The 15,375-nt window shown below is 36.3% G+C and overlaps 1 protein-coding gene across 7 annotated transcripts in view; it reads right to left on the reverse strand.

Annotated features, from left to right (window-relative positions):
• Positions 1 to 363: 363 nt before the first annotated feature.
• Positions 364 to 15,375, reverse strand: part of inpp4b (inositol polyphosphate-4-phosphatase type II B) — a 193,259-nt gene continuing 178,247 nt past the window's right edge. For 6 of the 7 annotated variants that reach the window (XM_073860318.1, XM_073860294.1, XM_073860296.1 and 3 more), the window contains 2 exons: positions 14,466 to 14,620; positions 930 to 1,123 (listed from right to left, as the gene is read on the reverse strand). In XM_073860318.1, coding sequence (XP_073716419.1) covers positions 946 to 1,123; positions 14,466 to 14,620 — 333 coding nt within the window. In that variant the 3' untranslated portion in view covers positions 930 to 945. Of the gene's footprint in view, positions 542 to 929; positions 1,124 to 14,465; positions 14,621 to 15,375 lie in introns of those variants that run through there. The other variant, XM_073860299.1, reaches the window with a different exon arrangement.

The following is a 15,375-nucleotide window of genomic DNA, read 5'->3' on the forward strand; positions in this document are numbered from 1 at the left end:
TGGCAAAATAAAATCCATTTTCTTTTAAATATTTAAAAAACAACACAATTGGTTTATGTTCAAACATGTATCGGATGATACAGCAAACAATTACTGAGAGATGCCCAACCATCCACGTCATATAGAAAACATGTGATATGTAAAAAGGTTACATTTCTATAGTTACATTTTTTAAATTATGTAAAAATAATGCAATGCACGATAAATTTGACATTTTTTGCACATGAAACAGTCCATAAAATAAACAGTCCATACAATGAACGCTTGGTGATTGGTGTAAGAATCTACACACACAATTAACATTTTTCCGTATCCTATCCAAGTTTAAATGATCCCAGATTTTCAGACTTTTGGACTCCGCTGCATGTGTTATATAGCAAATGATCCTGAACCTATCCTGGATAAATTTCACGAATCCACCTTCCCATAAGTCCCTTCTGGTGGCCTGTAGTATTTTGGAAAGGCCATCAGCTGTAGCATGTTGAAAGCATATTTTCTGCACTTTATATTCTTTTGCACATTCTCAATCCGGCAGCCTTCTCTGATAAAGGAAAGATGGAGACAGAAAGAAATGATGATGATGAAAACACAAATGAAAACCCTACGCGTTACTATGCGAAGCATGAGGAAACTTCGATTCTACGCAATAAAACAACACGTGATTTATCATAACATAATAGGAAAAGATAAGATGGTGAATTCGGAGTATGTCTAAAACAAATACTCCTTAAGCTCCGAAACAAACTATGCAAGTCATTTCAAATGCTGAACTAAGCATTGATTTTGGCTTTGGTTTAAAGGAAAGAGTCACCCATATCGCATTGCATACGATAAGGTTCAAGCTCAAAAAGAAACAGACGGACAAACAAAGATTGCACTGGTGGGAAACACTTTTGAGTGAATTAAGAAAGTTAGACAGAGCTCAGGTGTGACATAATCAGCAGTTTATTGGTATTTAGCAAGCAAAAAAACAAGGCTTAAAATGAGCCAGACCACCAGCAGGTGGGAGCTGACCAGCAGAAGAGCGATCGGATAGAAGTGTCGAGATGCCGGCTTGTTAATAGCTATGGAGCCTGTCTCAGGGTCGTCCCATTGGGCCACATCTCCCTGGGCCAACCGACCGCTGACCCAGAGTCAGAGAGAAAAAAAGCACACACAAACAACAAGAAGTTAGTATATAGGTCAGATATATATGCATAAAGACAGGGTAGTTTAAGTAGGTTAACCGGTAATGACGTCACAAGACACACAAACACGTTTAACAAGAATACTGCCGGTGTGTGAATGCCGGGGCATACAAACAGAGGAGTGATTTTAACATGAAGGGGAAAAATGTGTAAATGTGCAAAGAATGAATGGAAAGACTAAGAGGAGATAAAAATACAATAAAATGGATTCAATTATATGTATGTACAGTGTATATACAGTGGCAAGAAAAAGTATGTGAACCCCTAGGAATAAACAGCTTTTCTACTGTGATTTGCCATAATCTGATCCTCATCTAGGTCACAACAATAGACAAACACAATGCGCATAAGGTGACAACACAAAAATAATTCTAGTTTCTTGTGTCTTTTTTGAGAACCCCCATTAAACATTCATAGTGCTGGAGGAAAATGTATGGGAACCCTTGGATTTAACAGCTTGTTGAGCCTCATTTGGCAGCAAATACTTCAAGCAAGCGCTTTCAGTAGATCTGAATCAGACCTGCGCATTGTTCAGAAGCAATCCCCTTTACAAAACCGCTTTAACTCAGACACATTTGTAGGATGTCTGGTGTGAACCGCTCTCTTGAGGTCATTCAACAGGTTAAGGTCTGGGCTTTTGATTACGGCACTCCAAATGGCGCATTTTGTTTTTCTTAAGCCAGTCTGTAGTGGATTTACTACAATGCTTAAGGTCATTGTCCTGTTGCATCAACTAACTTCTACTGAGCTTCAACTGGTGGACAACCACCCTGACATTATCCTGTAGGATTTTTTTTAACTTAATAATTAATTTTACCCTCGATGATGGCAAGTTGTCCAGTCCATGAGGCAGCAAAGCAAGCCCAAATCATGATGTTCCCTCCACCATACTTCACTGTTGGGATGATGTTTTGATATTGGTAAGCTGTGCCCATTTTGCGCCACAACATTTTTCCCAAAAACTTCAACTTTTGTTTCATCAATCCACAAAAATATTTTCCCAGTAGCACTGGGGTTTGCCAAGGCTTCAGGCTCACAGCAATGTTTTTCGGGAGAGCAGCGGCTTCCTCCGTGGTGTACTGTCATAGACACCGTGCCTGTCCAAAGACTTGCGTATGGTAGACTCAGGAACAGAGATGTGTGCCCGTTCCAATGATGTCTTTAAGCCTTTAGCTGTTATTCGTGGGTTCTTCTTTACTTCATTGAGTATTCTGCATGGTGTCTTAGGAGTCATCTTGACTGTGCCCCCACTTCTAGGAAGGGTAGCTACAGTATTTAACGGTCTCCATTTATAGACAATTTGTCTAAGTGTAGACTGATGGAGGTCTAAATATTTTGAGATTGTTTTGTATCCCTTTTCAGCCTTATGGAGTGCAACACCTCTTTATCAGATATCTTTATAAGAGCATGCTACAGAAGAGCTGATGCTTCTTAAGGACAGCAATCTTAAAATGTGTGAGTGTCTTAATATCAATCAAAGTTTCACTAAACCACACATTTAAACTCATTTTATTAATTGGACTCCAGTTTGACAGCTTCTGACAAAAAAAGCTTTCAATAAAGTTATTAAGTTATTAGTCCATGGGCTCACTTACATTTTTCCTCCAGCACTGTGAATGTTTAATGGGTGTTTCCAAAAAAGACACAAGAAACTGGAATTATTTATGTCTTGTGAGCTTATGCACATCATGTTTGTTTATTGTTATGACCTAAATGAGGATCAGATAACAAATCACTGTAGAAAACCTAGCATATATATATACACTGTACATACATATAATTTAATCCATTTAATTTTTTTTAAAATGTACTTACAGAATTTTATATATATATATATATATATATATATATATATATATATATATATATATATATATATATAATGATTAGTAAAAAGTCACAAATCCATCACTGATCAACATGACAAAGACATCTTATTTAGTGTAGTATACAAATAATATGCATAAAAGTTATTTATAAGAGGCAACACTAGTCAGAGACGCTGTATATCACACGCCTAAAGCGGCATTGTTTTTCTAAGGCGATTGTTTTTTGAAAAGAGGGTGTTTTCTTATTGTGTTACAATGGTGAGTACATTATCTTCTTTTCCTAACGCTTCTGTCAGCGATGCGAGTCATAAAAACTAACATGTACAATTGAGCAAACGTCATGCTGGTTGACACCAATCCAAATTTAGCATCATATGAACAGATAAAATGTCTCTGCTTTGCTTTTAAACACGACCGAACCGGTTCAGCTATGCAAAATCAAACATTGGCATCAGCAAGCCTTTCTTCCAAAAAAAGAAAACTCAAATGTGATTTGTTTATATTGTCATGCCAATTGGAGCAAATGTTTTCCGTAACGTTGATTGACTTTATAAGGAAATAAACATTAAAATCCTAAAACATAAAGAGTCAGATATGTTGGCCTTTATGTTTTAAACAAAAGCATTGTTGTGTTTTGAAGCCAGTTTGTTCACATACAGCAGATTTGTTTGTCCAGTCAGAAATAAAACTGTTTATATAAAGTAGGTCAATGATCAGATTTAAATACTTCATTGTAGTTTGAGTACATCCAACATTTAATGATGTGTAGAGTCCAGAAAAGCTGGGTTGTTTTTCAACACATTACCCTAGAAAATGTTCATACTTGTATGAAATCTGATCACTGACCTACATTTTTAAATGCAGTTGGTAGGAAAGCTATTGACATGAACTTGAATATGGGCGGGTTTACAATCCACTTCTTTCTCTCTCTGTCTCTCTTCAGTTCAATATACTACCGTGCTTATGTAATAAATAACTACTAGTGTGGAAAATACTACACTATTTACATTATAGTTTAATAAAGCTAGGTTTTAAGTGTCAGTCATTCATTAGGTCTCATTCTTTCCAATAGCATAGCTGACTAGTTTTTACTACCTTGTTGAAGTCATAACATAACATAAAATAGTTTAATAATGTAACAAATACACATTAATATAGTTGTTGTTTTTTTGGTGGTTGAGCTACATCCCTCAAATTAGTTTTTGCATGGTGGGATGTCTAGTTATAATAGTTAAAGGGGACATATCATGAAAGTCTGACTTTTTCCATGTTTAAGTGATATAATTGGGTCCCCAGTGCTTGTATCAACCTACAAAATGTGAGAAAGATCAACCCAGTAACTTAGTGTTGGGTAAGTTACTCAAAAAAAGTAATTAATTGCTAGTTAGTTACTAATTACATCTTCAATCATGTAATAAGATTACTTTACAAATTACTCTCTCAAAAAAGTATTTAATTACGTATTACTATACTTTCTATATCCTATTTAGTACATGATACAAGGATAGGCTTGAAATGGCTTGAAGAAATAATATATAAAAGTACATCAATTATTCTGGTCCCACTTTAGGGTCCAATTCTCTCTATTAACTAACTATTAACTATTAACTACTGCTTATTAATACTAAAGAAGATGTGAATTTTACGTATTGGTAGAAATGGGGATGGTAAACGGTGTAGAATAAGGTTTTGCAGAATCAGGCATTAAAATGTGCTATTAAGTATTAATAAACATCCAGGATCTCATTAATATTAATGCTAATAATCAACCAGTTAATAGTGAGAATTGTAAACTAAACCCATGTTAAATTCACTATTGTATTTTAGTATACATAATTGTTTTAGAGTCCATACACAGTATTTAGTTACATCAGAAGTAACTGTAATTAGATTACAAGAAAAATAAGAGTAATCTTTTACTTTACTTTTTCATAGGAAAAGTAATTAAATTACAGTAACTAATTACTTAGTAACTAGTTACACCCAACACTGTCTGCAAGCATGTGAAAAAATACATAATTGAAATTTGGCTCCCTTGTGATGTCAGAAGGGGATCTTATTATAATAATACCGCCCCTTAATCTGCACTATCGAACCACAGCACTGCCATTTAGTACAGAGATGAGCTCATTTGCATTTAAAGGACACACCCAAAAACGGAAAATTTTTGCTCACACCTACAAAGTAACATGCTAAAATAAATTATCTATATGATATTTTGAGCGGAAACTTCACATACGTACTCTGGAGACACTAAAGATTCATTTTACATCTTAAAAAAAAAGTCTTGTGAAATGTCCCCTTTAAAGCCCAGAATTCCACTGCAGGATTTTTGCCCTTCTATAGTCTTTGTCATGCAGTGTATACTGGGCTTAAGGCAGAAAATTTGTGTACCATGCGCGTAATGCAATTTTCATCATCAGAAGAGTACGCACGTACTGTACTCGCACCACCAGATTTTTGAAATCCCACAGACATTGTATGCACACAGTAGGTCGTGCATCTGCGTACAGGAGAATGCAGTATGTGGTCCAAGAGATGCATTGCATTTGCTCGAAATGCATATGCGTCAATGTCTGTGTACACATACGAGTCAGATAAACTATACTTTGCAAGGCTGTGCATTCGACCGTGATAGTCCACTTTAGACGCTCTACTAACTATAAATAAACATCATCAGCATCTACCTTTAAGGACCTGTAAAGAGTCCCAATCACCTAACAATTGCTTACTTCCAATTCAGAAACAGAAAAGACCTTCAAACAGGATTTTAGCAACCTCACCCAATAAACCAATAATCATTCTTTGAGTAAATACATACTGCTTGTTTGTATGTTGTACACTTTGTGTAAACACTCCCTGCCTCTGTTCCTCTTTCATCTAGCTTTCCTTGCCAATGTTTTACCTTGACCCAAATCCTAAACTTAATGATTAATTGTGTCCACTCTTGACCCACCAAGTCCCCAGTTCATCAAAAAATGACGCGAAAGGTATACCCTCCGCGTCAACATATTGACGCATGGTCAAGTGTCGTCAAATATTGACGCCATGGGTGTGAGACCGTGTTAGACCCACCTGCAAATAATCTGAATGTTTTTTATACTTATACCTCCTCGACCCACAGAACTACAATCTTATTAGTCTTTCTATAGCTGCTTTAAATCAATACTGTGTGTTTAGTGAAAAGTACAATACAAAAGATTTTTGCAAAAACATGTTTTTCCCTTTCGCACAGCCGGTTGATCACAAAAAATAAAAGAAATAAACACCAGAATGGCTTTTTTGTGAAAGCAGACACGTCCTGCAATGGATTCTGTTCCCAATAAGGGAGACCTCCTAACATTTCGGAAAGGGGTCCTTTGTAAGTAAAAGGCAGGACAATGCCATAAAACAAACAATATTTGAAGCTGTCCACTCGCAATTTCTACCAAAAAATATACAAATAACCAAACAATAAGAAATGTGTTGGTTTTGGTTTATTTTAATGCTTGTTTTGTCTTATTTGTAATAATTTTGTGTCATCTTGAGGCCCCCTTGGAAATTCGTTGAGGGTTCCATGTGGCCCACTTATGTGTTGTAGTGAGGACGCGCGTGTTTCACAAGAACAGTAATCGTTCAGCTCTTAAAGCAGACAAGGGTATTTTAAATGCAGATCAATGTTCTTAACTGCAAACTAAAGCAGAGATCAGGGAGCTCTTCATTATCGGCGCTGAAACTGATATCGGTCGCCAGCTGGAATAGAGCGCAGCGCTACTTAATGATCGGGAAAAAAATCATGAGTGCGGTTTCACGAGAGATAAATCTCAGATACTAAGCAAAGATGCACAAAAAAAGTGTTTTTGAAGGGATAGTTAACCCAAAAAAGGAAAACTCTAGCCTTTTTCACACAGAGATGATGGAAAATGCACCTGGGATTTGTCCGGGATCATTAGATTTTTGTTTCATTCACACTGCCAATGATTTGCTGGAATCTGTGTGTGTGTGTGTGTGCACACTCATACCGGAAAGATCCAGGAAAGACACTTGACGTGTTTGTCATGTACTTGGTCATTTTTTCTCCGCCATGTCTGAAGTTTGCTTATTATCCATTATTTCTCTCTCCAAAAACCACTCACATGCATTTTGTCTATGATAAGACTATAAAAGGAGAGCGTGACGCTCCGTTTTATGCTGGTGAATGATCTCAGCCCCAGAGCGGACATTTGATGAGCTCTGTGATCTCTGCCTTAATCCAGTTTGCAGTTTCTCATCGTCATTGTAAATGTGCATTTAAAAACCCCATTTTGAGGAGCTGAATGATATATCTCCCTGATATCTGCTTCAGTCCAGTTTGCAGATCTGCATGTAAATCCTTGTTTTAAAGAGCTGAACCAAATCTTTATTATTGTGATGATATGCGCATCCTCACTACGACACGCCCATTACGGCATTGTTCTTGGGTCTTGGTCACACTGAGGGCTTTCCGTGTATCTTACTAGGGGCTCTTTCCGGAAGCGATCCCAGAAGACTTATGAGAAGCGTTTGCGTTTACACAGAAACTTGTTTGGCAATTTTACAGGTATTTTATGGGACCAAAGTGCTGTGTACAGGGGCGGAGTGGCAATCTGGAAAGTCGGGACGGGAGAGCCGGTCTGATAATAGTTATACATGGCGAGTTATATAGCAACCCCGTCTGGCGGCCTGATGTGCGTCCGCTTCCCGCTGGTCAAACTGCAGCCTCTCTGCTCAACACCATATATAAAAGTGCTCAACTCGTTCGGCAGGTCCAACCATGTCTAGGACTTTCATAAATATGAGGGGATCAGTGAGCGGCCCCTCCCCAAAGGCCTGTCTGCCTTTGACGTAAAAGCCGCCAAATTCCTGTTTATTGCAGTACGTATGCGGTCGGATCCGTCAAGCGAATAGACTTTGATAGAGTAGTAGTAAGTGTGGATTAAGGATGTTTAAAATCTCTAGCTTGGTGGTCAGGACATGAATGGATCAAATTGTGAGCAGATTTGCAAAGGATTATTTATCTCCACAAATATCATAAATAATAATTAGCATGGTAACTTTGCAGTATCACATTATATATTTTCTTACCATGTGATTTCCATATTATACATGAGAGTATTCAATGGCAATATGGCAATAAAATCCTCACAACATTATTATGTCTCAAAACTTTGACAATTTATTTTAGAGTTATTCAAAGATGCGCACATTATATTCATGTAACGTTAATGAACGTCTCATATGGGAATAAATATCCACATATAACCTAACATAACAGCATAATGAAATGAATAAACAGACAGGGAAGCAGGATTGACATGTAAATTGTATTATTATTACCGGAAAAACAGCAATATTACTGAAATAAAATCTGAGGTAAATGCGCCAAACACGTTGTTAACCGCACTAAATAAGTCTAAATAAGCAATAAAAGTGGAAAAACTTTATTATCTCTTAAAACTTTATATGACAAAAATTATATTTAAAGGAAATATTTTTTTACAGTTATTCAAATTCCATATATCATTTCCTGTTTAAGAGCACATCCGTCTCTGGCCTCGCTCTGTTACACTGTAAAAATGTCTGTAGAAATTACAGTATTACTGGGTATTACTGGCAACTAGCTGCCAGTAACTTACTGTAGATTTTACATTTCTGTTATTTACTGGCAACAGTTTGTTCAAAGTTAAATTAAAATTTTCAGTCGTTATCTTCTACAGTAAGTTACTGGCAACCAGCTGCATAATTACAGCAAATTTTTTACAGTGTATGTAATATCTGATTAACAGGTGCACATCTACGTCTTTTGTATAGTTACTCATTTTGGAAAATTAGCCATGATTTAATGATTTTATTATTATTATGAAAATGATTTTTTTTTTGGCAGATTGATTTCGATTTGTATTACCCTAGTCTTAGTAATTTTGGTGGTCTACGATTTTTTTGGTCCCACTCCGCCCCTGGCTGTGTGAATGAGGTTTCTGTTATCATTTTCTGACTCTTAAGTTGTTACAAACATGTATACATTTCTTTGTGTATACAGGGTAAAATACTAGGATAAAAGAATACTATGGAAGCCAGTGGTGCTCAAAATCGGTTTGGTTGTAAACAATGCTCAAAATATCTTATTTTGTTTTCAGCAGAGCCGAAATGTATACAGGTTTGTAACAACATGAGGGCGAGTAAATGATGACAGGATTTTCATTTTTGGGTGAACTATCCTTTTAAGGGATCTGTACAACATTGTTCATAATCTGTGTAATAATAAATGCTTCAGTGTGGCCGAGTTGTTCTGGTGTGTAATGATGTGCCATCAGTTGAGGTAATTTAAACTCCAGGAACTTATTGTATTAAAAACAGCCCAATAATAAAAAGCCAACAGAGAATACACTGAACAACATCTTACACTCCTGGCTCGGTTTCACCAAAGCATTCTCACCTCTATGTTTGGAGTGTCTGATCTTCATCTACTCCAAAACTAAACTAAAATCAGCAGCCATCTGGCATCACTTGAGAAGATTTACGGCCTGACTAACAACCACTTATCAGTGCAAAAACAAACTCATCAATGGCAGGGAAAGACACATATTGTAGCACTTCTCAAAAAATGCACTCGACTCACAATTTTAGGAGTGCGGCTTTATTGTGACGCTAAGCTAAAGATGAAATAGTATGCATAGAATAGAAATAATATAGTATAGAGCATGCATACTACATATCACACAATATTGGGTGAAATAGCCTGTTTTTGCAATCATACATCACTACTTTTATTGCTGTTGAATGAACAAAATCACAGATGTTTAGCTTCACTAAACGTGTTGCAGTGCATTATGGGATTTCTTTCTTTGCCAAAGAGACATCAGCAGGCTGCAGCAGTGGCAAGGCCAGACATTTTAAAATGAGTGAGTGAAATAGGGTGAACCTCAATGCCTAATTTTAAAGCACATCCGTTTACATCACAGTGGTTAAACAGATTACGTTACGTTTTTTGAGTCATGGATCAGCTAAAAACAGAAATAAGGACAATTAAATAAGAACAAATTAAGAAATTATAAGCATATGGACAAAAAAAAAGAAATCTTTTTAAAGCTACAGAAGTGGTTTTGTCTTCTGTGGTTTGATTAACATAAGAACACAAACATAAGCAGATTTCTCGAGGGTACACTGACACAAATCCAATTTCTATGTGTGTGCATCTTTGTCAGGGCTGGAGTGGGAATTATTTTCAGTCCTGGAGTTACATGCTTTAGACCGGACACGACTGACTAGGTTAAAATAATATCTGCCTACATAAGTCTGCAATAGTGCACTGTTCTCTGCAGCATTGCAATTCATTGTATTTTTCAAATATATCATTTCCAATTCAGTGCAAATACAGTAGCCTAAATTATGATTTTTTGCCATAATTGTGCAGCCCTACAATAAAGTTTTTTAATATTATTCAATTAAAGGTGCAGTGTATAATTTTTTTTAAGATTTTTTGACAGAAATGCTAAATAATATACAAAACTATATTATCAGGGGTGTATAAAGACCTTTTAATAATGATCCATTATGTTTTTATTACCTTACAATGAGATGTTTTTATCTACATACACCGCTGGCCCCCGTACGTGGAAGTCGCCATTTTGTGCCGCCATGTTTCTACAGACGCCCTTAACGGACAAACTTTTTTATTATATTCATTTGTCTCAGTCTATGACATGTTTTTCCGGTGGTGGCTACTGTACCTTCTCTATGCGTTTCAAATGCGAGGGAAGAGCTGCCGACTGAGCCATTGGTCGCAATTCGCAACCACACCACTAAATTTACACACTGCACCTTTAAATTTATTTAAAAACTACTCAAAGGGAACGAACACCAAACACAAGCAAGATTTAACAAGTATGCAGGGAAAACACATGGAAAAATACAAATCTTTATCTTAATTTAGTAGCCTACGTATATTGCCAAATAACGTAATGTAGGCATAATTTGTGTCGAAAAAGAACAAATGAACAGTTTGGTTCCAAAACGCGATGAACGGCAGTAAGTGTTTTTATTAATGCCATTAATGTTTATTTTTTAATCATTGTATACCACTAGTCAACTGAATGAATATAACATGGCAAAGATGAATGCACATTTTTGATTCAATAGATTTATTGCATTTTGCAGAAAAAAAGAACCAGTTTTTATAATAAATCTTTCAAAATGAAATTATGGTTTTAAATTTTTTATGTTTTTATAACCTAAAGATGCTATGTGAACGTTTGTAACAGAAAATAGTGGTTTTCATCTCCCAAATTAGTCTAAATGGATTTTTTGCGTTTTGAAACCAAACTCTTTAAATATATAATGGACTTTCAAATGTAGTTTTACTTGAGTAAACATCATATTGATATGAAACATACTTTTTCATTAGGGCTGCATGATAAATCGCATGTGTTTGTCACGCGCATCTCGTCAGTAATGCCGGTTCCTTGATTAGTATTAAATCGCCATCAGCTGTTTTCAGATGGCGCGACATTAAATGCACAGAGCCGTAGTTCACTGACAATCGGCGCAATTTCGCATTTATTATCGGGGACGCATCGCCTGCAATATGTATGCGATATGGCCCAGGTTGTCAGGGAACTACGACTTTGTGCATTCAACGTCGCGCCATCCGAAAACAGCCGACGGCGACCCAATACCAATCAAGGAACCGGCATGCACGTGGTATTGCATGCGATTTATTGTGCGTAAGTCCAAAAGTGTGCTATTCTACCAGTAGATTCTCCGTGTAAGCATGCATATATTTACAAACATTTTTACATATAACTGCAAGTAAAACTGTTCTTACGCATACATCTGCTTGAAAAATGAGCCCCCTGGAGTCCAAAGAGACACAAATGACTTCAAAATTCTGGAACTTATCATATTAAATTACACCAATAATAATAAAAAAACAATAAAGAATGAACTGGTGAAACCAAGCCAGCGGTGTAGACTGTTCAAAGCATCCTTAACTTTATGACTGAGGTGTTTATTTTAACTAAACGTGGCACATTGCATTATGTGGTTTCCTTCTTTACAAAGACACATGGGCTGCAGACTCGGACAGATTTTTGTCAATGTACCTTAACCATGCTTGCTAACTTCTAAAACAATCTGCACTTCAGGGCTGATCATCAGCCTGTGTGTTTCTACATAATAAGATGGAAACTTAATAAAGAAGGCAACCTTTACCAGCATTCCACAAGAGTTGTGGGAGTTTAAATATGTGCAGCTGCCACTACAAACTCACAGCTGTTTAACGCCGATCAAAACCTTTTACGATTAAAACAAGATCAGATTAACATGATGTTGCACTTGATTCTCTGTACTTTATTTTTTTTTACTCGTGAACAGGAAACAATGTCACATATTTAGCTTCTGTAAGATGTTATCTTCACCCATCATCTATGACTGGACTTCTGCCAAACTACATGCATATTTGAGATGTAACCTTTACAAAATCTAGCGAGCTGCATTGTTAGGCAATACTGTTGCGCATTTAAATGCATTTAAGAAAGCATTGCAGGGAGTTCAGTACAAAAGTTTTAATTTTAATACAGAAATGTAATTTAACATAGACTGTTACGTAATTTGTGTGTGATATGTGTGCTCACATGAGCAGACAGGGAACAAAACAAACAGAATGGAAATGTAGGCCAAAATCTTAAGCAGGGAGGGATGGTGAAAGTATTCGGCGACCAGTGTTGGGGAAAGTTACTTTTAAAAGTAATGCATTACAATATTAAGTTACTTCCCAAAAAAGTAACTAATTACTTTACTTAGTTACTTTTCATGGAAAGTAATGCTTATGTTACTTTTAAGTTACTTTTGCGTTACTTGTTCTTACTTGACTGAGGCAGAATTCATTAAACTGAAAAGTAACTTGCATTACTTTTTTTAAAAAGTAACTCAAATATTAATGTGTACATTTATAAAGTAATGCGTTACTTTACTCGTTACATTAGAAAAGTAATATTATTACGTAATGCACGTTACTTGTAATGCGTTACCCCCAACACTGTCGGCGACCACATGTATGAATTTTGCATTTGTATAATTATGAAAACAGCTGTTAAGGATTAATCTATGCGACCCTGTCTGTGAAATTCAGGCTGAATAAGAATAATAATGAGAGTATCAAAGTTTGATTTCACATTGATTTAATGGCCTTACTTAGCAAATATTAAATATATCAAGATTATGTTTCATTACATTATGTATGATTTCATGCAAAAAAAACGTTATAGACCTTTTGCGTGTTTGCAAACAGAGATTACGTTTTTTGTGGGCGGAGCCCAACTGGTGGCAGAAAGTGAATGCTTCTCAATAGCTGCGTGAAGTGTTTTAGCGTTAAACTGTGATTTTTATGGATCTGGTGTTCTGTAGAAGTCTGTCTCCTCTATTTTTCTCTTAAGTGTAATGTTTCTTATATCGTTTTCACCAAGCCACGTTTATTTTTTAAATAAATTAAAAGTTTAAATTGCTTGGCTACTAATTGTATGCATGTATGTAATGTATATGTATTGTTCTTTATTGGTAAATAAATTATTTTTACAGTATGAATCGCTGACGTACTTATAAGAGCAATACTATCATGTATTCTGTATAATATCATTTATTAAATATTTCATCATTTCCTGCTTTCAATTTCTTCCTTATATTTATAGTCTACGTGTTTGTTCTAAAACTATTATGTTTATATACAAATTAATTTGTGTAGGCCTGTTTATATATTATTAACACTTTACATCGTGTGTGTGTGTGTGTGTGTGTGTGTGTGTGTGTGTGTGTGCTATGTTTATATATTTATTAGTAAACATCATCATTTAGAACAAACAGGAAGAAGACATAGGCTAATATATAAGGTAAAAAGAAGTAATAGAAAACAAAAAAATACGAAAACTTTAATAAATGTTAATATTATTGATATTATGAACTCATTTAAATCTTTAATCTTTTTAAATAAATTATAAACGTAACGTGATGAAAACGCTGTTAGAAACATATAAAGGGATCAGACTTCGACAGCACACCGGATATCTTCTTTAATTATTTTCTATTCTAATTATTAAAAGATTTTCAGATGATTTCATCACTCCAGTCTGTCCGGTTGAGGGCTTAATGCAACCATAAACACCATGTTTATCTTCAAATGGTGTCTTCAATGACGGTATACTATAAAAATGAAGGTCATCTATTTTGGCATTCCTATTCTGACACTCAACAGCACAACAAAACATTTTCTAGTGAGTTTGACTCGTGTCTCATTCATTTCCACTGTTTTTCTGCCACCACATGCACGCGTGACGTAACTGTGATGTCGACTCGCAAAAGGTCTGTTGACTATAGCTGGGTTTTCACAGACTGGGTGACAAATAAATTTGTTTGTTCAAAGAAGAAGGTGGATGGTGCAGATGTGGAAAATCTTGCTCACCTGCGCATGCAGTCCAGAGCTCGCACAAAGTAGTCTTTATTGAGCTGGTGCTCGTCCCTCAGTATTGAACACTGCTCCAGCGTTACTGACATTGACGTCCTATCTTTGGCACTTTTACAGCTGGTGAAGCGGATCCCGTTTAACCGGCGACAGATCTGAGAAATCAGATGAACAGATGGGGTCTGCATTAGCGATTCGTTGCTAGGAAACGATACATACACAAACTGATGACCGGGAACAAAAAACAAGTCATTGTTTCCCCGGTGCTGGCTTCGTTGCGTTGGCTGCCCGTAACTGTTTTTAAAGCCTTGCATGATCGGAATATATTTCTGATATAATCCAGTTGTAATCCCATGAAGTCATCTCAATTTTTTTTAAATGTCCCTAAATCAAGCTTAAAGTCCAAAGGAGACCGTGCCTTTTCAATTGCGCCACAACACCTCTGGAATGACATGCAAACTTGAAATTAGATTTTGTACATCACCAGGACATTTTGTAAAACACTTTGTAACTTAATGTCAACATTTTAGCCAAAGCTAATTCTCAATGTCGTCCCTAGTGGGCCAATAACAGATCATCAGAAAACCAACCAAGTTTCTGAATCTCTCGTTGAGATTTTACAGCTCCTCGTTCTGCAGAGAACAACAAAGACTGAATCAGATCGACCACAAGTTCTGAGTTTCTGGCCTATGCACCCAATCACACCACGTTCTGAGCTTCTTGTCCAGAAAGGCAATCACAGACGTCTGCAACAAGACGTCTCAACCTATACTTCAAGGGACCTTCATCTGCATGTTCCAGATTTGTTAAGGACCTTCTGCACCAACTACGAGGGCCGCATCTGCGTGTTCCAGATCGCGAGGATCCTCTCGGTGCTTTCCGGAGATCAGCATTTTCACAGCACTTCGTG

The sequence above is a fragment of the Misgurnus anguillicaudatus genome, chromosome 3, assembly GCF_027580225.2.
Source record: "Misgurnus anguillicaudatus chromosome 3, ASM2758022v2, whole genome shotgun sequence".
NCBI classification, from domain to species: domain Eukaryota; kingdom Metazoa; phylum Chordata; class Actinopteri; order Cypriniformes; family Cobitidae; genus Misgurnus; species Misgurnus anguillicaudatus.